A 24,168-nucleotide genomic window follows, 5' to 3' on the forward strand; every position below is an offset into this window, starting at 1 on the left:
CAGGAGGAGACATTCAGCAGCTTGCAAGTGAGTCTCGTGTGACCCGGGACTTGCCTACCTGAGAGATCTCCCCTTCCGCTATGGTACATGTCTATAGTTGAGATCAGTAGAGGTATCTGACCTAAATGAGAGATTGGGCACAGGACTTCTGTGAGGAGGCCCTTGAATCTTGATTTGCAATTCCCCGCCCCCACTCGGTAGCTTGATTTTGCGGATTTTCAGGGCACAATCCAAAGCCCCTCTTGTTTTCCTGGGCAGTGGGAGTGAGACGTGGAGGCAGAATGAGGAACCTATTTACTCTGTTGATTTACACCAGCTAAGGATCTGGCCCTGGAAGCCTGGCCACCTGATGGTGGTTACTAACCAGGAAGTTAGACGCCTGTAATTAACTGCGCCCATAGAACTAGATATTGAGTTTAACCTTGGGCCCAGGAAGCCTACTGAAAACAAGGCAACATAACAAAGCAAAGAGTTCACCATCATTAATCTAGGTTTTATAAAACCAAGACCTCCCTGGCTCTAATCCAGCGTCAGCTCAGGCCCTCCTGCTACCATTGGGATCAGCAGCGCAGAAGCCCCAGCCCGGCCTCTACGCCATGAGGCTAAGGGTATGTCTACACTTCAAGCTGATGGCGTATTTCCATCTCAAGGGGTACGTCTACACTCCCCATCGAATCGGTGGGTAGCGATCGATCTATCGGGGATCGATTTATCGCGTGTAGTGTAGACGCGATAAATCAATCCCCGATCGCTCTCCCGTCGACTGCTGAACTCCAGCTTGGCGAGAGGCGGAAGCAAAGTCGATGGGGGAGCGGCGCGAAGTAAGTGATTCTAAGTCGATCTAAGATACGTCGACTTCAGCTACGCTATTCTCGTAGCTGAAGTTGCGTATCTTAGATCAATCTCCCGCCCAGTGTAGACCAGGCCATAGATACTAACTCTGATTGGGCTAGCGTGCTACAAATAGAGCATAAGCAGCAGGAGGGTTAGCTGTGCTGAGCACGGGCCTGGCATCTCAGACAGGTACGTACTCAGGGTGGCTAGCCCCTCCCACCGTCGCAGCTACACTCTGTTGGTCGTGCACGAGGCGGGATCAGAGCTATGTCTCCTGGAACTGGGAATGACATACCCTGCAACCAGCACTGCAGTGACCTCACCTGACACGTGGGTACGGGGAGCTTGACTGGATTGGGGACTAAATGCAAACACTTGGCAGGCGTGGTCCCACTTGACTCCCAGTGGTTCAGTTGGTTGGGGTGGCAGTGGGGGCAAAGGAGGCGAGAGTGACCCAGAAAAAGGAACCGCCCAAGTGTACAATTGGAGTAGTACACACGGGCATTGTCTTGTTCCCATTCAAGTCAATGGGGATTTTGCTGTTGCTTTCACAGGCAATAGGTTCAGGCCCTAAGAATCTGATGCAAGGCCCACTGAAGTCAGTGGCAGCCTGTCCACTGACTTAACACGCCTCTAAATGACATGTATCTTGGACACGGTCAGTGCCTGCATTCTGGACCCATGCACCTTGACTGCGCAGAGGTTGCTATGGCCCTATTGAAAATATCACTCATTCGTCCATGATTTTCTTAGCAGATGAGAAATAGGAGCCCACAACTGGTCCTGCCTCCCCCTCCCCTTGTTCTTCAGCTTGCAAATTTTTATTAGCTGTCAACGTGTCAAACTTCCACTTAGCTGGACAGCTGCACGACCGGCCAAGTTCCAAAGCCTTGCCAGTGAGTTTAACAGATCTAGGGGCTTCTCAGGTGGAGGGGAGTGTGTGGGTAAGGGCTCAGGGATTGCAGACACGAAATGGGACAGGGCAGGGTTCATTCCACAGCCTCTCTCATGCAGGAAGTCAGACTAGCTGCTCTGGGAGGCAGTGGGACCCAATGGATAAGGCACTAGATGGGGCTCAGGAGATCTTGGGTCAGCTGTGTGACCTGGGGCACTTCATTTCTCTGTACCTCTGTTTTTCCTCCCACCCTTTGTCTGTTTTGCCTTGTAAGCTCCTTGGGGCACGGAGAGAGAGAGTGAGTGTGTGTGTGTGTGTGTGTGCGCGCGCGCAACATCTAGCACAATGAGGTCCCGATCTTGGCTGGCATCTCAAGCCATTACTGTAATATTACTATAACTACTGCTAATAAACATCCGTTCTGGCCGCAGAATCTGCAAAGAGAGGGGAACAGGGCTGCAGGACTCTTCCTGTTGTGTGTGTGTTTTCCACAAGAACTTGATTGACTGATGTTTGTGGCTCCTGAGAGCCAGTGAAAGATCCGCTCTGATATCCAGAAAATTTTACAAGGGGCGGCAGGCTTAAAAGCGGTGGGAAGAAGCCGAGCCTGCCAGGATGTTGGAATGAAAAAGCCATCAGGAATGTGCCTCGGAGAACAGCTGCTACTAGAACTCTGGCAGGAGCTTTCCCCACAAGCTGCCTGGGAGCCAGGAGCGGGATTCGGAGATCACAGCTTGAGCCGAGGGAAGGGGGTTCTTTATTTATTTGGTTGGCTTTGCTTTCCTCCACCCCCTTGTCGCTCTGAGGTCGGAGCTCCTCAGAAGGAAGGAACCTGCCACGGGTTCACAGTGCAGCTCTTCCAGCTGCGTGGGTGCCTGGATTAGAAGACTTGGCAGGGGCTGTGGGGAGGAATCTGACTCTCTGGCACTCCTCGGGCTTTCCCTCGGCTCCCGCGACTGGCACCACAATACACTGAACACAGATATATTTTTCACCGTCAAAATGTGCGTAGGGGTCTTTGCCCAAGTAGAATTCCCCCTCCGAGCACCATTCTCTGGGTGGGTTTGGCCAACCGGCACCTTCTTACTTCTCCTTGTTTCTCTACTAGGGTCTTTCCATGTCTGCGTCAGCCAAAGTAAATCAGGACAGGAGCATGCAACCCCCCTCGGTATTTTGTCTCCAGCACAAGCCCCTGCCATCCAGGGTGGGTGGAGCAGGGCTTGCTTCAGGAGCAGGTAGGAGAATTTTCAAGAGGTCAGAAGGTCTCGTGGTGCAAAGATGACCCCTTCTCTGCTCCTGTTTAGTGAAGATGCCTTCTTGCTGGCTAGCGGCTATCATGAGACTTGAGGACAGGAAGCCCTGTGCTTCCTGTCCTCGAGAAGAGCACTCAGACCTCGCACAAACTGGGATCCCAGCAGGGTGATTTTACTGGCGTTGCCCAGAAGGAAATAAAGCAACATTTCAGTGACGCAGCTGCTGCGTTTCTGCTCTAGACCAGTTACCGTAGACTGGCTTTCACCACCAAGGTGCTGTAAACCGAGAGGATGAGCAACCCAGTGTAATGCAGAGAGAAGGATAAACTCTTGGAACAGCACAGGGCCTGTTCCAATGCTCGCTGCAGGCAATGGGGGTTTTCCTTGGGTTTCAGTGGGAGGTGGGCTGGGCTCATCCTGCACAAATCGCATTATTGTTGCTAAAATCTCAGGAAGACCCTTTGGCTAAAGTCAAGTCTAGTATCAGAGAATCACAGAAGATCAGGGTTGGAAGAGACCTCAGGAGGTCATTTCGTCCCACCCCTGCTCAAAGCAGGACCAACCCCAACTAAATCATCCCAGCCAGGGCTTTGTCAAGCCTGACCTTAAAAACCTCTAAGGATGGAGATTCCACCACCTCCCTAGGGAACCCATTCCAGGGCTTCACCACCCTCCTAGTGAAATAGTTTTTCCTAATATCAAACCTTGACCTCCTTCAGTGCAACTTGAGACCATTGCTCCTTGTTCTGTCATCTGCCACCACTGAGAACAGCCGAGCTCCATCCTCTTTGGAACCCCCCTTCAGGTAGTTGAAGGCTGCTATCAAATCCTCCCTCACTCTTCTCGTCTGCAGACTAAACAACCCCAATTCCCTCAGCTTCTCCTCATAGGTCATGTGCCCCAGGCTGCTATCGGTCTAACTACATCTCCTCTGCTGGGGCAATACAGCCTATATTCATGGGGAGAAGGATTTACTCTGACACAGGGCATCTTTTGTATCTCAAGGGATGATGGGTCAGATCTTCCCTCCCCAGGAAAATAATAACCATTCCTCGCTCTTAGATAGAGCTTTTCATCAGTAGATCTCAAAGCATTTTACAAAGGAGGCCAATATCATCCTCTCTACTATACAGATGGAGAAACTGAGGCACAGAGAGATGCTGGGTGGTCCAAGGAGACACGCTGCAGTCGTTGAGCCTTTGCCACACCCACGTGCTGTGAGTCTGAGCCTGAGCCGTGGCAGCTTTCAGAGAACATGCGTCGGGCAGGAAAAGCCAGCGGGAGGCGAAAAGACACACAGGAAACGCTGTGAGCTGTAGCATTGCGGCTCTCCGTCTCTTTTGACGGCCGGGGCAAGACCATGAACCGGGTGGATGTCCGAGAGGTGTGAGGCCCGGTTTTGGGAGGATGCAACCGTATGGCGGGGCTGGCCTCGGAGGGATGAACACAGGTCTGTTTTTATTCTGAGGGGAATCTCAGACAGAAAAATGCCTGTTTTGCTTCCAAAAGGTCATTTAACTGAAGAACGATTTCCCTGTCACGAGACGGGGTTGCTCTTTCCCTCCCTCCTGCGGCTGCAATTCCACTCCGGGCTCGACACACAGAGCCCCCGATGCTGAGGCTGAAATCTAATAGCGCTGCCCACACTGGCTGTTGGTGTCTCCATTTCACTTCTTTAACCCAGCACAATCCTCAGCCCCCCCCCCTTCCCTTTCCCCGGGGGGCTCTATTATACCCACCGATCTGTTCACACTCCTTATCCCTCTGCATGTTTGCACACACTGCTGACCCAGCCTTTATCTGGAAGACACAAGGGTCTGTGTGTGGAGTTCCCACAAGGGCTATTAATTGTGTCGATGTCATAGCTTTCTCCCTTCCTCCTCCTCTCCCCTTCCCTCCCCCACCCCTCCCCGCAAACGCTCAGGAGATTTGCAAAAAGAAAAAAAAGATTCACACGCAGAATTTGCAACCTTTGCAAAATATGATCCAAACCCTTGGACGGGGAGAGGGGAGGCCGGGGTATGGGAAATGGTAGAAACAGCCCAGGCACTCTGAGGTAAATGGTAAACAGGCCCTTCCCCATTCCAGGCACTAAACACAGAACTGAACGCCCCGTCAGCTTTGGGAAGGTTTGGATCGTGATCCCAATCTGGACTGAAATTTTGCAGCTGTAATGGGCCAAACCAAAATCCCAGATGGGAACAGCCTTGGGCTATGGGGAAACTTTGGATCTGGATCCAAACTATGCATCTCAGGCCCAGGTCACCTGACCCTACAGAAATGGTACATCCGCCGTGTCATCCTCCAACTCTCAGCCCCTCCTTCTCCTAGGTCAATGGACCTAGAGAGTCCCCTGGCTGCTGTGTTATGAGGGGACTCAGACATGTCCTGACTTTCGTCCTTACCTGTACTCGGGCCTCTGTGAGTTTGGTCCTCTGGGCTAGCTCCTCTCGTGTGTAGATATCTGGGTAGTGGGTTCTCTCAAAGGCCTTCTCCAGCTCCTCCAGCTGCTCGGCCGTGAAGGTGGTCCGGCTACGGCGTTGCTTGCGTTTCAAGGGTAGGTCCGGTTCAGACTCAACATCTGAGCCTTCATCCAGCCTGTTACCTGGCGAGGAAAGAGAAGGAGGATTGAGGCTTAAATGGCAGAAAAGCCAAAGGGGAAGCAGGTGCAGAAGCAAGAATTAAACAGCTACAGGGAAGGAGAGAATCCAATACAGTCATAGAGTTTAAGGCCTGAATAGACCAGCAGATCATCTAGTCTGACCGCCTGTAGTTAATAGCCTACTAACACCTCCCAGCCACCCCCACAACCAGAATTAGAGCCATTCTACAGTGATGGTGTCCACCAAGCCAACTTCTACTTCTAGGTAGAGCTGGTCGGGGACGTTCTGACAAAACATTTTTGTCAGAAAAATGCTGATTGATCAAAACTGAAATGGTTTGTGGGAAAGGATCGATTTTGATGAATCTCCTGATTCGAAAATTGTTTGGAAAAAAAGAAAAGTTTCCAAATGGTAGAAATGTCCCGTTTTGATATTTTTGAAACAAAACGTTTTGTTTTTCAGTTGGGAACTATTTTTCATTTTGAAACGTTAATTTCTATTTTTTATAAAAAGGTTCAAAATAAAAAAGGGTCAGAATTGAAAGGAAACACCTACAAATGATCCAAACATGTCAATCGACCCAGTTTGATGAGTATTATAGTTTTTGGATGATCAGTTTGTGAATATTTGTGAACGCTTTGTCCTGATTTGGGACATGGAAACACATGTGAACCCTCAAAAACTCTCATGGGGCATGAAAAGAGTTTCTACTTCTGGCCTGTCCAGAGGACACAGGGCTGCTGGCTTGATGCTGATGGAAACAGCACCGCTCCTCAGTGGCTGAGAGAAAGTACATCCTCTATAGATGCCCTGAGCTGGGTAGGGGCTTTAAGTGGAGGACAGAGGACCTAACACCAATAGTTTGGGCTCTAGGACCCTGCAAGGTGGAGGGTCCCAGAGCTCAGGTTGCAGCCTGAATCCAAACAGTCTACATTGTAGTTAAACGGCCCCTTAGCCTGAGTCAGCTGGTGGCTGTTTGATGCCCCTTTGTGACACGAGTTTAGGGGCCTCGGTTTAGTTCTTTGTGAACAAGCCTCCATTTCCCCCAAAACCCACCACAGCCGATGCTCATTGTTGGCCATCTCTGCAGAAAGACAATGAGCTGAGTGAATTCCCCCGTCAACCCTAGAGGTGGTCTCGTCTGGTTGGCATGATGCCCCTTTTCAGCGCTCAGTGCACAGGAAGATTTCACGACTGCCCAGGCTCCACCTGTCCCAAGCGAGACAGCGAAACTTCCCCAACACCCATCCTCAAAAGTAGCATTTGACCCCCTGACTTCAGTGAATAGGGCACCCCTGGGCCCCACTTTGAGGGAATGATGACGGATTCATAAATAGCATTTTTAATGGGCTAAGAGCATCTTAAGGGAGACGCTAGGAGTTTAAAGAACTCCCACTAGTTTCAAAACAGCTCACAGGGAAAGGTCTCCTGTTAAGTCAGTAACTGCATCTCCTGTCAGCATCGTACAAGGTTAAAGGGAGTCACAACTCATAGAAAAGGTCCTCGGCTCTTGGAGGGGGAAAGCAAACAAGTTTCTGTTGTTTGCACATGTTTTGGCTACAATCCTGGCTCTCACTCTAACTACTCTGTCTTCATGGTTAGCTCTGATACCCCACCTGCTACAGTCTTTTATCTGGGAGGGAGGGTAAAAGAAAGAAAGAAAGAAAGAAATGCTTCAGCATTTGTTTGAGTTGTATTAACCTGGACCTGCTGCCAGTATCAAGTCTTTGCTGTGTATGGAACGTACCATTAAACAACAAAACCAAATAGATCATACCTAGCCTAAAAGAGTTTGCCCCAGAGCTAGTGGGCCTGATTCTGGTCTCATGTACACAAGTGCAAATCCTCAACTGATGTCCACAGAGTTACACCAGTGTAAAAACGCGGCCCAGTGAACCTTACTGGGAGGGGGTGGGAGAAAGGTGCTAGACTGCATCACGCTTTAGTGCTCCCTCGAGGCCACTCACATTGCAAAACTGTTGTCTCAACAGATGCTGTGCGACCCTGCCACAGGTTAAGTGCCACCTGCGGTGCAGATACCGATGCACAGAATGTACCCCGTGTCGCTGTGTGGGAAAGTGAGCGACAACGTCAATTCTCGTGGGATAGATGCCCTTGGTCAGTATGGAGGCAGACTGGAGAACATGATGTATAAAGCCTGAAGTCTCCTCAGCGAAATCTGCTCTCTGTCTCTTTCTCTTTCTCTGTCTCTCATTAATACAATAGATTGTACTTAAATGCACATTGGTTAACTACAGGGGACCTGATTCTGATCTCCCTTACACCAGAATAACTCCACTGACTTCAATGGTGTTACTCCCGATTTACACGGACGTAGCTGAGAGCAGAATCAGGACCATAATCTGTTTCAGTGCATGGTTCACAGTCCCAATCCGCTCCTATTAGGCCAAACCTGTATCAGCTATGATTAAATGCATGAGTTACATACGCAGGGCCAAATCCATCCTTGGAATAATCCATATAAAGTCAATGGAGCTGCCCCAGGGCTGAATCTGTCCCCTTCTCTGCACTGTGCTTTTATGTGATGATCGGAACTTTCCACCAAAACCTCCTTTTTTCCCTTCCAGGACTGGGAATCCCAGCTGTGGCGTTCTCAACAGCTGCTGAACAATGCGGACGGCCTGTGGCACATGAGGCAAATGTCCCAATGGGGGCCAATTATTTATAACGAGCAGGTCAAACATGCCATTGGATCCAGCGTGCTGCAGGGCAGGATGCTTTCATTTCTTGGGTCTATGTGAGGAGGATGCACCGTGTCTGAATTGAGCTGTTAGATGCAGGCGTGATGGGCCACCTCTGTTTGAGTTAACCTTGGGTTCTGCTGTAGCCGCATGAGCTACATGGCTTCCTATCTGTCAGGGTAGTTATACTGGTGTAAGGGAGATCAGAATCAGGTCCCCTGTAGTTAACCAATATGCATTTAAGTACAATTAGTGACCGCATGTTCTCAGAGCTGTGGGAATCACTGCACCAGGTGATTGTAACCCAACCTCTATTTCCACCTGTGGGATACCAATAGAATCAGCATCGTAGGACTGGAAGGGACCTCGAGAGGTCATCTAGTCCAGTCCCCTCCACCTAGGCAGGACTAAGTATTATCTAGACCATCCGTGACAGGTGTTTGTCCAACCTGCTCTTAAAAATCCCCAATGATGGAGATTCCACCACCTCCCTAGGCAATTTATTCCAGTGCTTAACCACCCTGACAGCTAGGAAGCTTTTCCTAATGTCCAACCTAAACTGCCCTTGCTGCAATTTAAGCCCATTGCTTCTTGTCCTATCCTCAGAGGTTAAGGAGAACAATTTTTCTCCCTCCTCTTTGTAACAACCTTTTATGTGCTTGAAAACGGTTATCATGTCCCCTCCCAGTCTTCTCTTCTCCAAACTAAACAAACCCAATTTTTTCAATCTTTCCTCATAGGTCATGTTTTCTAGACCTTTAATTATTTTTGTTGCTCTCCTCGACTTTCTCCAAGTTGTCCACCTCTTTCCTGAAATGTGGCACCCAGAACAGGACACAATACTTCAGTTGAGGCAGTATCAGCGTGGAGTAGAGCGGAAGAATTACTTCTCATGTTTTGATTGCAACACTCCTGCTTATACATCCCAAAATGATGTTTGCTTTTCTTGCAACAGTGTTACACTGTTGACTCATATTTAGATTGTGATCCACAGATCCCTTTCTGCAATACAATATATAGTGTCCTCATATTTTCGATATCTCACATCTGTTATTCCCAGTGGGCCAAATCATGGTTCCAATGAAATCAATAACAGTTCTGCTGTTGACCTCAGTGAGACCAGCATCGGGCCAATATTTGTAGGAGGCCTTTAGAATCCTGACTGTAGCACAAATCTGGTACATGATCAGCTTCATTGGTTCTTGCATTTTCAGGAAAATCTCTAGATTCTTAAATGGTGCAACATGCACATCTGGGCCCCGGACAATTCCGGACACATCTGGACTCTGGAGAACCAGACTGTGCACAAGCACATCTGGAATCCAATTAACATATTATTAGGTTCATTAGCATACATGTAATTGTATATTTCACAAGCAACTGTCAGTTTCATTAGTTGGCATTCTTGATGGAAATAATTTGCAATAATAAAAGTTAGGACAGAGGTAAGTTTGGGTCTAAAATGAAGGCTGTCCCTGGTAATGAGAGGACACTTGAGAGTGTTTTGTCCGCAGCATATAAACAGAGAAGTTAGATAAAAGATATAAAACACTCTTGCTGGAAGGCTGTGGAAGAACACTATTTTTGTTCCTAGATTCCAGAACAATGCACAGTAACCCAAAACAGAGAGAGAGAAAGCAGGCTGCTCACCAAGGCATCAAGGCACAATTCACCCCACTTTGCTTTAAACTGGCTCCTTCCAGACTTACTCTGCTCACATACTTTCCTAGGAGCCTGCAAGCAGGACGAGAAAGCTCCCCCACACCCCGCTCTTAAAGTGATAGCTTGCAATACAACAGAGTCCTCAATACACCACAGACAGTTGTGAAGGCAAATTAATCAGATTGAACATTATTTCAATATAGACAAATACACACACACATAGCAGCCATACTCAGGCTGTTGCATAAGGAACAGCTCCGTGCTGCTCTTTTCATTGTGCAGTAGTTACACGGAGTTTCAGATTTACAGTGTTGTAGGGGTGGGATGGACTTGTTGGCCAGTAGAAAACATGCAGGCAACCTAACCACCTGAGAGGACTTCCAGAGTCCCTATCGGCTTTGGGATTACTGTGATCACTGATCCTGACCTTAAGAATTGCACATATCCGATTATTTCTGTTACCCTGTCTCCCCCACCTCTTAAACTTGACCCCCGTGTTTGTCTCATCCACATGTTACTTCTTGTCTTTCAGACTCTAAGTGCTTCGGCCCAAGGACTGTAATTTACTATATTATTGTACAGTGCCTAGTGCAGTGAACCCCCGGATCTGGACGTATCACAATATAAAAGTGATGTTAATAATAAATAATAATATTCTCCTCCAGTTCACCTGTCTACCTGGGAGTGGTGCTAGAATATCTATAGTGGTGCTCACCTGGTTACCTGGTGGTTGTGCTTGACTATCTATGAACAAAACATCCACCATCCAGGTGTTTTATATACCTAGGGTTAGTGCTACACTATCTATGGACAATGAATCCAACTTTTCTGGCTATCTGGTGTTACTGCCAGAATACCTGCCATTAATTCATACAGCCCTGCTGCAACCCCACTGGTGTAGGAGTAGGGGAAGTAGAACGAGAGAGCCTCCCAAAACTCAGATAAGCTTCATTCCCCGCCCCGGTTTGCCTCCCCACCTAGCCTCTTGTGCATATTTTCCATGGTGGTCTGTAATGGGAAGGAGCCAAACGTCTTTAAACATCCGCAAATTGGCAGGTGAAAAATCCCTCACAAGGAGCCTGGCAGGGAATAGCCAGTTGTCATGACACCCAACTCATCAGCCTCACACTGTCCCTTGGGACTTGCTGGCCATCTACCTGGCTGCAGTGCCAGATGGGAGAGCGCCAAAGCCATCGTTATAAAGTGACGGCAGTGATACACTGGCCTTCCCGAACGCTCCCTGTCTGATCATTTCCAGAAAGCTTTAGATGACAAACGGGGCATGGAGAGTGGAAGGGACTTGCCTGTGGTCACGCAGCAGAGCTGGGAATACAACTCAAAACTCCTGATGCCAAGTCCTGTGCTTTAACCACAAGACCATACGGAACAGGCCAGGGAGCAAGACAAATCCCAGGGCACGTCTGGAACCAGCTGGTCTTAGCAGGATGCAGCTGCCACTGTCAGGCACAGATTTATTAAATAATGCGGGCAGCCTTCTGGCTAAGAATGAGTGTAGTATCAGCTGATTAGCCAATGCATCCTCTATTATCAAGGGGATGGTCTCCCGTAACTACATAAAGATGGACTCAATGCTCTAACAGGTCTTTTCCTAGTCAGGGGACTCCTATGCGGGGGACTCACTGCTATTATTCTCAGCAAAGTTCACGAACAAAAAGGTTAAGAAAACCTCAGGAATAACCAGGGCCGGCGCAACCCATTAGGCGACCTAGGCGGTCGCCTAGGGCGCTACAATTTGGGGGGCGGCGACCGTGGCGGTATTTCGGCGACGGGACCTTCCGCCGCCTCTGTGGGGGGCGGCATTTCAGGGCGGGACCTTCCGCCGCCCGCGGCGCTCCTGGGAATAACCACCCCCTGCGTGTAACACAAAAATAATGGCCTTCTCCCGAACCACCAAGAGCCTTCATCCAACACTTGAACCAACTCTTTTCCCCAGTTTGAAAATGTTTGGATGCCTTCCCCGCCTCCCTTGTTTATTATTGTTCTTCTCTGGATGCCTCTGAACAACCGGGCTCCAGCCAGGATAGGCAGCAGAAGCAGCAAAATAGTGCGAGACAGGCTGTTCTGGAGGTATTTCGATCCTGGCTGGAAAAAGAAACCGTGCAAAATACCCAGCCTGATTATCACAGAAATGTAGGGCTAGAAGAAACCTCCAGAGGTCATCTAAGCCATCTCCCTGGGCTGAGGCAGGACCCAAGTATACCTGGACCTTCCCTGACAGGGGTTTGTCCAACCTGTTCTTAAAAACCTCCAAGGATGTGGAACCCGAGATACTGGATAGTTTTGAGAAACATCGTTTGATTAGGGCCCCAGATTTTGCATCGCTATTACTGTGTCAATTACAGCTGTGGGTTTTTTTAACCATAATATTTATATTAGTACAATTCCTAGTACAGATACAGTTACATTGTGATAAAGATGTCTTAAACTGGTCTAATTTACCCCCTTCCCTTATAGGAATAAACCCTAGGGTATAAGCATGGTTAGACAGGTCTAATTGCATCCACACTAGGGTCTTATATTGCTTTAACACTACCAGTTTAGTTAAAGGGGTACAACTTTTGCATGTTGACAAAACCTCTGAAATATAAAGTCTATGAGCCTGATTCTTCCCCCCTTACACTGTGTGTTGTCACGTGCACCTGAGGAAAGGTGTGTGAAGTGGGTGTATAATGTCACCATTGGTGTGCGAGGGTGGCAAATCCCACTTTGACTGTAAACTTTTTGGGGTGGGGTCATCTCTTTGTTATATGTTTGTACAGCGCTGAGCGCAATGGCGCTAGGGCTTTGCAATGCAAATAACAGTGACAATAATTGCGATTGGGGAGCATTTTATGCCCCCTCTGCACAAGTGTAATTGACCACCCTAAACGCAAGGTAGTGGAAAAACCAGGCAGCACCTTTTGCATGGGTCACCCATCACCCCTTGTAATGAGGGACAGGGAAAGATTAGCTCGCTCGCTTTCAACCCCTCGAGGATGTCTGGGGATTGCCTGTGAAAAGGAAAGAAGAAGAAGAGAAGAAGGGAGAAAAAGCCATGGGAAAAGTGGCACAGAGAGGGGAGATGAAAGAGCAGTCCCTCTATAGTATATTCTGGATACAGGACACACACTGGTTCCAGTCTAGTTTCTGAGGGGCGATTCTATCTCCCACACACAGCACAGCTGCCCTGTAGCTAGAAAACATTTTCCTTTTCTTTAATTGACCGACCTTTGGAAACAAGCAACAAATGTGGGTTTACAGCACAGGAGAAAGTTTGCCAACTTGAAAATTGGCAACACTTCTTAAGTTCCCCCCATTATTTAGATTCTTGGCCCTTTGGGGTAAGGTCTGGCTGGGTCTATATTTGTGTACAGCGCCTAGCACAAAGGGGCTCCGCTCTCAATTGGAGCTGGTGGGCGTGACTGTAATGCAAAATAATTGATAAAGATAGTAATGGGCTGGAACCTCAGCTGGCGTCAATCAGTGTCGCCCCCCTGATGTCAATGGGCCAGATTCCCGTGAAATCAATGGAGCGCTGCCGATTTGCGGAAGTGCAGAATGTGCTCAGGAAACCCTTGCCTAGCGGCGAGCAGAGATGAGCCCAAGCTGCAAAACTTGAACTAGATCCAAAACTAATTCAGATTCAGATCTGGGATCACGGTCCAGCCCTTCGCTGTAGCATCAACTTTCACCATGAACAAAATCCCAGGAACAGACCCACACCATCACATCCTCCCACCCCCAAGAGGACGGAGAAAAGAAAGTGAGGAGAGGCTAACTGGAGATTTGCATGATCCACCTCAAGCCCCAGGTTTGAACTGAGGACGCGAGGGGTGAAACAAGATGGCGCCTCCCGGATGACGGGTACGTGGTCAAAGCAACAGACGCAGGTGTGTTGGTGCGGCAGGGAGGGGGTCTGGGAGACAGGAGAGAGCTGGAGGGGAGGGGGAGCTGGTTTTACAATCCAGTCTAGCATGAGAAAATGTGTAAATTATGGTCCGCAAACGCGCATTCCTGGGTAACAACGCCAGCTGAGGTGGGGCGTGTAATTAGGAGGAGCTGAGCAGAGGGAGTTTGCAGGAGTTTGAAAGGGGTGGGAGTGGAATGGGGATGTGGGGGTGGGGGAGGAAGAAGAAAAACCCTCAATAATTAAGGGGCATACTTCTCTTTCTCCCCAGCCCTTTCCCCCTCCCTTTCCCTCCATTACTTCTGGGAGCCTCTTAGCCTTGGAGTTAAATTAATCAACAGGATTAGGTGGAATCGGCCACGGCGAGCCCCTCCAGGCTCAGACAGCCCTCGATGCTCTACAAGGGCCCGCTGCCTCATCTTGAAGCACCTCGGTGCTTTCTGGAAGGATTCGCAGACAGGATTGGACATGAAGACGCATTCATTATGGAGGAGATCAGATTTGGGCGGGGGGGGAGGGGAGGTAAAAAGGGGGCTACGTGTTTTCTCCTTCAATATTTCTCATCTCTCTCTGTCACCCTCTCTCCTTTAACTCCATTTCCTCTCTCTCTCGCTCCCACCTGCCCCGTCCTAAAAAGTGACTGAGAGGAAGACAGAAGGGAACGGTTTTGTGTCGCTGGGAACCTGCCGGAGCTCGTCAGGGCGCTGTCAGCACACGGTAAGTCACGGCATCAAAGGGGCTGCATCCCAAATCACTCCGAAGTCACGGGGGCAGTTGGGACATCCCAAGAAGACTGCACCAAAGGGGCTGCGGTGTCTACTCACTGGGAAGCTGGTTAAGGCATTGGGAAGCCTTGAATCAACAGCACAACAGGGGGTGGCGTTAACCCACTTTGAAGACTTTGGCCGTCCAAACCCTCTGACCCACAAGGCCCCTCAGGAGGCTGCATGGAGCTGTTCCTGGGCAGGGTGCACATGGAACTCTGCCACCCATCCCGAAATTCTGCTCTGAACCTTATGAGTTTGGGCCGTGGGCTCTTCCCACCCTCATGCTCATGGGGCAATTAAAGAGCATTATTCTGTGGCCTCTCGGTGTCTGGTTGGTGACACGGGGAGCAGCCCCTGCTGTGAGGGGATGGTTTTCTCACATCAATAGCTGGTGATGTGGTGTCACGTTGTCACAATGCAGCCAAGAGGCACTCCAGGGAAGAACTCACTGGATGGAAATCTTTGCCACCGCTGGAGCATTGGGCTGGGTATAAGTTCTGATCAGGACCCCATGACACATGCACAGGGCCAGACTGTGAACCCCTTCCTCATGCCGAGCGGCACCTTACACCATGAGTAGCCCTGCTGAAATCAAGGGGTACACATGGGGTTAGGTCCTACTCAGTGTGAACCAGGGCATCACAATCCGGCTCGGCACTAGGAAGATGCCCCATATCATAGAACCATAGAATATCAGGGTTGGAAGGGACCTCAGGAGGTCATCTAGTCCAACCACCTATTCAAAGCAGGACCAATCCCATATACATATATGGAGGCCATATTCCTCCTCTCCTTTGAGCCCTTCTGAATTGGCTTTTCGAGGCTCTAATGGACTACAGCCTGGATCTTTGACTCTGGTACCATTGTGCTTTCTCCTCCCCCTACCTCTGGAAACAGACTGTTGATGGCACTCCGATACTATGGAATGGGTGGCAGTATAAAACCCCAACGAGCAGCAGCACAGAGATTTCACACACTGATTTGCATTGATATCAAAAGACTGGCTTTGTTTGCCAGGCAGGCTAGTTATTTTTATGCGGGAAAATGAGTCTGTCCGAGATAAGAACGGCCCATGGTGCAGCCCGTATCTACTTAGTTTACTGACCCAGACAAGTTTTCATGCTACAGCCAATACTGCCACAGGAGAGCAAGAGCGTTTCTGTTCTGCCTGCCGCATCAGTGGCAGAGTTGCTGGCTAGAATGCAGAATCAATATTGATAGGGTTGGAGGAGGAAGCAGAAAAAACACAGCTTGGATGCCAAGTGCCAAGAGGGGACAGCCGTGCTGGGGTGGGGTCATAAAATCCCCATTTTGATTCCCCAACTGCCCTCGACTGGCAATGGGAGCAATTCGGGAGGATCAATAAGGCACAGCAAGATGTATGGTTTTAATTTGCAGAGAGTACCCATTTTCTGACCACAATTGATGGTTCTCTCTGAGCAAGAGCTGGGCAGCCCTGGGAATAGAGAATCTGCCTCTCTCTGAAGTAGGAACAGGCAGAAAGCAAACAAAATCCATCAAAATGCAAACAAGACCATCTAAAAAGTGAGTTGAAGAGAGAGGCGGCGGGATTGCAGGCACAAAAGAATTATATTTCCATGAGATTTTTTTTTAAATGCGAAAAAAAAAATCTCCCCCCCCCCCCCCCCCCAGTCTCTCTTCTTTGAGACCAATGAAGTGTTAAGCCTTAAATGTGAGGGTGGGATTTTAACTAAATAAGATTTCTGCAGAATAACCCTTCCTCACTCTCCCCTCCCAACCTATTTAGCTGCAGGTGTGTTCAAAAGAGAGCCAGAGAGATATTCCAACTCCAGATGCATCCCCCCCCCCTCCCCCGGCCCCATCCACGAAGAAACAATAACCGGCGCAAACAATATAGCTTGGATTCTTCATTCTCCCCAACCTGTAAACTCCTCTGTCTCCCAGTTCCCCCCCCCGTCCCTCCTCAGCTATATTACAGTTTAACATAGTTTAGGGGCTGTGGTGTGAAGCGATAGCAGAAAACTGAATCACATAATAGTTGCTATGCGTTTTAATCAAGTAATTCGGTCCAAGCCGAGTGATGGTGGGGTGCCCTTGAATACCAAACAGACTGGGTAGCCGGGCTAGGAAAATGAAAAAGTCATTTACAGCTCAGCTGGGGACCGCAGTGTTCAGCACAGCATTAGTATGGGGCCTTAGGAGATGAGGGTTTTGTTTTTTTATTCAGGCACTGAACTGGTCAGCTGTAACCAAAGCACAGATCGAGGTAATGTCCATTATGGACTTTACAACTAACAATGAGACCGATGCTCCAGAAGGACGGGGGTGGGAACGGGGAGGCATTTCCCTTGCCTTCTCTGAAGGTGCAAGATTGTATTGGGGTGCATGAGAGGGGAGAAGCTAGAGAGAAGAGAAAGCTGGAGATTAAATAGCCTGAAAAAGAAGCGAATGGAAAATCAAATGTCATTCCGAGCTCCCTTCTTAATGTTTGGGTCAGCAGGTTCGATCAGGCAGCAAACCTAAATGCAGCTAGAGCCGTGCCATACACAGAGATTTTGGTCTGCAGCAAGTGATTAGTTTCTTTTCCAATTTCGGATTCCCTGGATTCACACTGCAGTTTAAAATTGAAATGATAAATCTGAAGATTCAAAGTGAGACTTGGACCGGACCACCACGCTGTGCCTGGTTCTGGTTAAAAACATGGCAAAACCGCCCCAGTTCCACCAGAACTCAGGCCCCACTTTGCAAACAGAAGCTGGGATTGGGTGACAGGGGGATGGATCACTTGATGATTCCCTGTTCTGTTCATTCCCTCTGGGACACCTGACCTTGGCCACTGTTGGAAGAAAGGGCCAGATGGACCTTTGGTCTGACCCAATATGGCTGCTTTTGTGTTCTTATGTTGTGGGCTCATAACAAAGTCAAACTGGGGTGTATTTCATCAGGTGCTTTGGCATGAAATGTTCACACACTGTTGCTGAACAAGAGGAAGGAGGGCACCGTGGCTAAGGCACTAGCTTGGGACTTAGGAGATGGCAGTTCTATTCCTTGCTCTGCCACAGACATCTGTGGGACCTTGGGCAAGTCACTTAGTCACTCTGTGCCCCAGTTAATCCAGACCTCTAAGGAGTGATGATAAATATATTAAAAAGATTGTATGGCACAGGGGGGTCATATAAGCACCTAAGATCGATACAAGCAGCACAGTTTGGGTCACATTTTCAGCCTAAACTAAACAGCAGCTCAAGCCGCTGCACCTCCTGTGTTTTAAGGTAATCGTCTCCTTTATGCTGAGACCCAAAAGACAATGGGAGCCTCTCTCCAGCCCACGGGTCCACCAGGGGAAGAGGTGCACAGGGGGTCATGCGTGCTGGATTCCACGCCTTCCATTCCAAGTGGAAGTGAGCGGCTGAAGTTGCAGATACACATTGGTTCACAGCACCCGCAATGCATTCGGACGTCCCACACTGTCTTGCACAATGGGACTCATGAACTGTGGAGCAACAGACCAGTGCATGCATTTTGGAACGGAAAGCAGGAAGCCTGACCATCAACAGCACTACCCAATACGTTTTGATAGAACTAGGGAGATCCACCCTCACAAAGAGTTTTCACTGCTGCTATTACTGGAGTTGAGTGAAGACTTGGTCAAGGGCTTTACTTTGGAGTCCTGCCCATCCATATCTCTCTATCTGTCTATCACCATACAGTCTTCTCTATCTATCCATCCATCTAGCCTGGTTCAATTGCCTTGGAGATGTACATAAAGCCCATTACATGAGCTATGTTTGGGCTAGATCTCTAAACCACTTGCACATTGATATGTTTCAGAACTGACAGTGATTCATTCACAGATCTTTACCAGTTAAATGTTTGCTACTCCAAGAAGGGGCTCAGGGATGCCAGGCAATGCAGAAGGGCGCTGCTTAACACTTCACCTGGACAATGCCATGCACAGACCAAATCCCCTCCTGCGCTGACATAAATTGGTGTAGCTCATGGCATGTCCATGGGGATCTAGTCCTGGATCCATCTACTTCTCTGAACGTGAAGGAAATAAAAGCCATCAGGACCCCTATTGAGTCCCACCGGAAATCTGTGCTTGGCAGGGCAGCTGCCCGCTGCCGTGCCCCACGGAAAGACCCCCGGTCATGAAAACAGATTCTGTTACGTGTGAGCAGTGAACAAAACCAGAGCATCCAAAACATTTGGGGAGAGATGGTGGGGGAGGGGGGCGCAGCGAGAGAGAGGGAGACGATGCCTCCGACAGCCTTTGTCAATTCCCTGCACTAGCCTGAGCATAAACAGATGGAATATCCATCAACTCCAGTCTCTTTTCTTTTCTTTCAACTTTTTTCTAGTTCTCGCCTCTCTCCCCTCCTCCCGCCCCCCCCCCTTTCTTCTGGCTTTTGTTTGGCCTTTTAAAGCACCCCGAGGTAAAGGGGCCCTTCCCGACTCCTCAGCACATCTGTGAAGTCCATAAAAGGCCCTTTTCGCTTCAATATTCATAGCTGCGTGCTCGTGACAGGCACAGGAACCAGCTGAGGGCTGCGTGAGAGGGACCGTGGGGACTTGCCTGCTCCTCCACTTGCTGCCTCTCCTGCGGCAGCATTTCGCTTCAACTGGGCTCCCAAAATTGGGCAGCAAAGGTAGTTTGCAGGAGGAGGATGGAGGCCAGGGGGAGGATGGAGGCCAGGGAGTGGCAGGGGGCTAATTATTTAACCTGGGGGGGGTTCCTCTCATGCTCTCACCCTTGGCCTGCTCCACCTCGTTAATTCCCTTTAATCATTTTTCATACACATAGGACAAGCCTCTGGGCCAGATCCTCAGCTGGCATAAATCAGGGCAGCTCCATTGCAATCAATGGAGCTGTGCCAAATTACACCAGCAGAGGCTCTGGTCCTCTGACGCTATCCCAAAAGGGTGGCAAAAGAGAACTGGGCACAGAAGACCAGTGTGCTTAGCCCTCCGACAACATGGGAAGGGGATCTTGGTAGGACACAGAGGGGAGGGCATTGCAACGACCTGGACTTTGGTTTTGAAGATGTGGCCGGACTCAGGAAAAGCCATTTGAGCAGCGAGGCAGAACGCATGGTCCTCGGGACCAGTGGGACATTCCAACCTTACTGGGGTCAGGGAGAGATGTGGTTGCAGCGGGTGATGGCTGGAAGGGTAATGTATTGCAGGTAGTTTATTTGTGTTTTGGTTTGATGGTGATCTGTGTGTGCAGATGCCACCGCCAGTGTGCGCAGTGCTCTGTTGGCAGCACAACCACAGGAGCTCACAAACTAGGCAATAACCTTGTTCAACTGATCTCAGAAGCTCATCCTTCATTCTGAGCCTGCTCTGGTCTGGGCCCAGTCCCCTGCATAAGTTAGAGCAACCTGAAGGGTGCTCTAAGTTAGGCCATGGCTTCAAGGGTCTGAAATGTCAACTGGAGATTGGAGGTGGGTGTAGGGACACCTCCGCCATGCGCAATTTGCTCTCTCTACACCTTCTGTGCTCTGTTCACACCCCTTCCACCACCAGCAGGGGTGGGTGGCATAGGAATCGCTATGAGCCAGATTCTCACAGGAATATTTAGGCTCCTCAATACCACGAGCCTAAATATTTTTGAGGCTCTGGGCCTACATCACAAGGGGATTCCTCTACACCGGGAGTGATTCTCCTGCAGCCCTATGTCCCCATTCCTAAGACAGTACCGTGCCAAGTGGCCACATCAGACCCCACATTGTGGCCCAGTGGCCTGAGTCTGACTGCAGCTGCAGCATTAGTCATTATACTGGGCCAGATATACTGTTTTGCAGTTGAGTTGACTGGGACTAGAGCAGGCTGAAAAACAAGATGCCTTTCTTGCAAAAATCATCATACAAAAACCCTGTTGCAATTTTGCCTTGAACGATGCTAAAATTGGCCAGCTCTAAATAGACCCAATGTTTGGCTTATTAATTCTTGTTATTTGTACCAGGGTGGTGCCTAGGAAGCCCAGTCAGTGTGCTAGGCGCTGTACAATGTGGTTAATCCCAGTAGCGCTGGGGCCAGACGATGACGTAACAAATGCACCTCTAGCGCCGTCCCGCTGAAGATGTTGGAGTTACACAAGGGACCAGATTGGCCCTATGGATATACTACAGCATGTGGCGGGCAAGGGATTGGCCAGCACATATACACCTGTCAGAACGGCTGCCGACAGCTCTGCTCCGAGGACAGGGTCCTCGAGTGGGATCTTTTCTGTTCCTTCCAGCTCCCGAGCTGCTGCCTCCATCGGGGATCAGTGCAGATCGGGTTTGCTCATGATTTGGGTGCTGGAAAGAGTTGGGTGATTTTCTTTTAGGGTTCTCGGAGGATTTCAACATTAAGGAAAGATGAAATAATTCTCCAACACTTTTACAGCTCATGGTCATTCAAGAGCAATTACTGTATTAGGGATCATTGTGAGGTGTTTTAGGTGCCAATACTCCCTCTTAACTCCCTGCGTGGGCAATCTGCATCACCAGTCTGTGCATAGAGGCGGGGCCACTACTTTCCTTTCCACTCAGGCAGGCAGGGAGGGGGAGTGGGCGGAGCCTTAGTGCCACTTCCCCAAAGCACCTGCCAGCACAGGTGAGCTGATGCAGTGGGAGAAGTAAACGGGTAGCGGGATGGTTCAGCTTTCTTCCCCGGAGCAAGAGGGAGCAGGGACCGAACTGGGACTCTGAGTCACAATTCAAGCCGTGGCTTGTGCCTGGAGCAGTGCCCCTTACGACGGGCTCATGGTGGTATCTCTCCCTCCCTCAGCCCTTAGAGAGGTGCAGTTATCACTGAGCAGAGAATTGTTCCTTACAACCCTCTTGTCCTTCATTTCTACAGGTGGGCCCATTATTGTTCCGTATAGGGCACCACTCCCAGGCATGGGCCTTTGTGCTGAGGTAGCTGATTGGCATTAGGTTCCCTGTGCCTGATCTCGGATAGGAGGCACCGCTCAGGGCTAAATACAGCCACACTGAAATCAATGGGAAGACTCTCAATGGATTGGGCCCGTACTAGGCAGCGAAGCAGATAGCAGAAGACTGCTCCTGCCTCCACCTGCAGAGCTCAGCAGTCCATGGTCTCAGGGCCCAAGTCCCTGTAGTACCAGCAATCCAGGTTAAATCCACCAGTGGCAGAAAACCAAAAGGTACAAGACGGTTTTCCCCCGGTGGAGCAGTTGCTACCCTGACTGACTCAGCACACACAGTGCAGTCTCTGGTAGATGACCTAAAAACAGGGCCAGTTGCTTCTATTGAATACTACTCCACAGCAAGACACACACCTGCCGAACAGAGGGGAGAAGGCAGAAGGTCTGAGGGCTCAAGCAAAGTGCAAACTATTTAGCCTATAGGAGAAAATCATGCCATCCCATTGTGATGTTGCATTGTAACCACACAATGCTGTATTGTGACACTCTTTTATCCCCGCTTTCCCCTGACCGTTGGTGCGTTAGAAAGATAGATCTGAATTATGTGGCTTAGATTTTTCTCTAACAGCGATGCAATATCACCATCGCTATTCAAAAATATTTATCCTGTACCATCAATTTACCCACTGCGCTTTGCCGAATACAGAAAAGCTGTGGGCTTAGCCTTGGAAAGCTAAAATGTAGTAGACGCAAGACATCAGGCTGGCCTCAAAACACAGCGGCAAAGCTCACGCATGCAAAAATCCCTCATTCGTGCGTTGCTGTCGGCCCGGCACGCACACACGTTCATTTGAACATGCAAATACACACATGTTTGTGTTGCAAAAACCTGGAGGTTTTGCACACACACAAAATTGGGCAAGGGCATTTCTAGAGACCTACTTGAAAAAGCAGCTCTGGATTTTCAAGGAACTGGGGAAATCTTTGCCGCACTAGAAGTTCCCTACCGCCAACACAGGAGGAAACGTACCGTGAGATAATCTCCAGAGACCCCTCCTGCTTCTCAAGATTCTCTTCCCGGTTCCTGCCACTGGCCCACAGTGTGACCTCAAACAAGTCACTTTGGCTGTGCTTTTCCAACTTAGGTGCTTAGAGTTAGACACCTGAATATGAGCGACCTGGTTTTCAGAAGCGGGATTGCCCACAAACCACGCGCCGCAGTCACTCAGTGCCTTTGAAAACCAGGTTGCTCTCATTTAAGGGCCTCACTGCAGGCACCCCGGTTTGAAAAGGTTGGCCTACAATTACCTCAGTCTCCCCATGTATAAAAGAGGGGTAATAACATGCCCCACCCGGCCTCACAGGGGCAGTTCAGGTGCTTTACTGAACCATGTTTGCAAAAGCACTTGGGGATATATTTAAACTGCAGGCATCTGGAAGCCTCAACCAAGATCGGGACCTCCATTGTGCAGGGCAGTGCTACATACGCAGCCCCTGTCCCAAAGAGCCAAGACAGGCTGACAGAAGGGGCCCCACTAGGCGAAGTGACTTGCCCAAAGGCACACAGCAGGGAATAGATCTCACACCTCCTAACCTTCAGTCCAGGACCTGCCCTTTAGACCATGCTGCCTCTCGCCTTGGGGATGGGGAGCGTGTGCGTAACACACATTCCGACTTCGCAGGGCTACATAAATAATAACGATAACGATGCAGAGGAAAGGGGCGATTTAAGTGCAAAGCGCCATCACCGACCCTCCTCACCATTCACGCAGTCTAAGATAACATCAGAGGGGGCTTGTTTTGCCTCAGTTGTGATGAGTCCCCATGTCCCGTCCCACAGGGATATATCAGGAAAATCCACCCCGCTTCCCACTCCTTCCTAATCATCCCAGCCAGGTGCTGGCAAGGCCCCTTCATTGGAGAGTCCCATTCATTCCCATCCCCAGCTCATGAAGCCTTGCCAATGCACCTCAGCTCTGCTCCAGCCCCGAGCCCCTCACCTGATAATGCACCTTAGTCCTACTTGCAGCACCTTTGCTATTCCAGTCTTGAAACACTCCCTCCCCAGATCTGCCGATGGCCCCATCCCAAACTGCCTAGACCCCTGCTATCCCACACAACTCATGCCAACAGATCGTCCAATGCGCCTCACTCTTGCTCTTCCAGTCCTGGGCCCTCTCCATACCTCTGCCAATGCCCCTCACTCCTGTCCTTCAGCACCCTGCTATTCCAGCCCTGGGCCTCCCTGGATGGATAGATCAGACCTTTCAGTATAAATCTCTTGCACCAAAGATGCATTAATTTAAACCTCATCAACCTTTTCCACTCCTGAAGAACCAGCCAGCAAAAACAAGATGCTGGAGACCAATTAACCACATGTGAAAAATGGGTTCCTCCTGCTGCCTGCAGGCCTTGGTTCATTTATCTGGGCGTCAGGCTGCCTGTCTGAAGCCAGGTGGGGTGAGCAGAGTGGAGCGTGGGGATTTTCTATGGTTCAGCTCGTTTGTCCTTTCTGTGTCCTGGGCCGCTGGACAGCAAAGTAACGCAGCACAGGTTGATGCGACCATGGAGGACACACTTACTTCTGTCTGTTTTGCTTTCTCTACCTTCCATCTTCTTTGTCCATCTGTATCTATCCCTCTTTCTCTGCGTCTTTTCTCTCTCTGCTCCCTCCACTTTCTCTTTC

The 24,168-nt window shown here is 49.6% G+C and overlaps 1 protein-coding gene across 2 annotated transcripts in view; it reads right to left on the reverse strand.

The window, feature by feature from the left end:
* Nucleotides 1–24,168, reverse strand: part of PAX7 (paired box 7) — a 153,159-nt gene that overhangs the window by 80,917 nt on the left and 48,074 nt on the right. For both annotated transcript variants that reach the window (XM_034753640.1, XM_034753641.1), the window contains exon 5: nucleotides 5,388–5,587. In XM_034753640.1, coding sequence (XP_034609531.1) covers nucleotides 5,388–5,587 — 200 coding nt within the window. The remainder of the gene's footprint in view (nucleotides 1–5,387; nucleotides 5,588–24,168) is intronic.

Source organism: Trachemys scripta, chromosome 19 (genome assembly GCF_013100865.1).
Source record: "Trachemys scripta elegans isolate TJP31775 chromosome 19, CAS_Tse_1.0, whole genome shotgun sequence".
NCBI classification, from domain to species: domain Eukaryota; kingdom Metazoa; phylum Chordata; order Testudines; family Emydidae; genus Trachemys; species Trachemys scripta.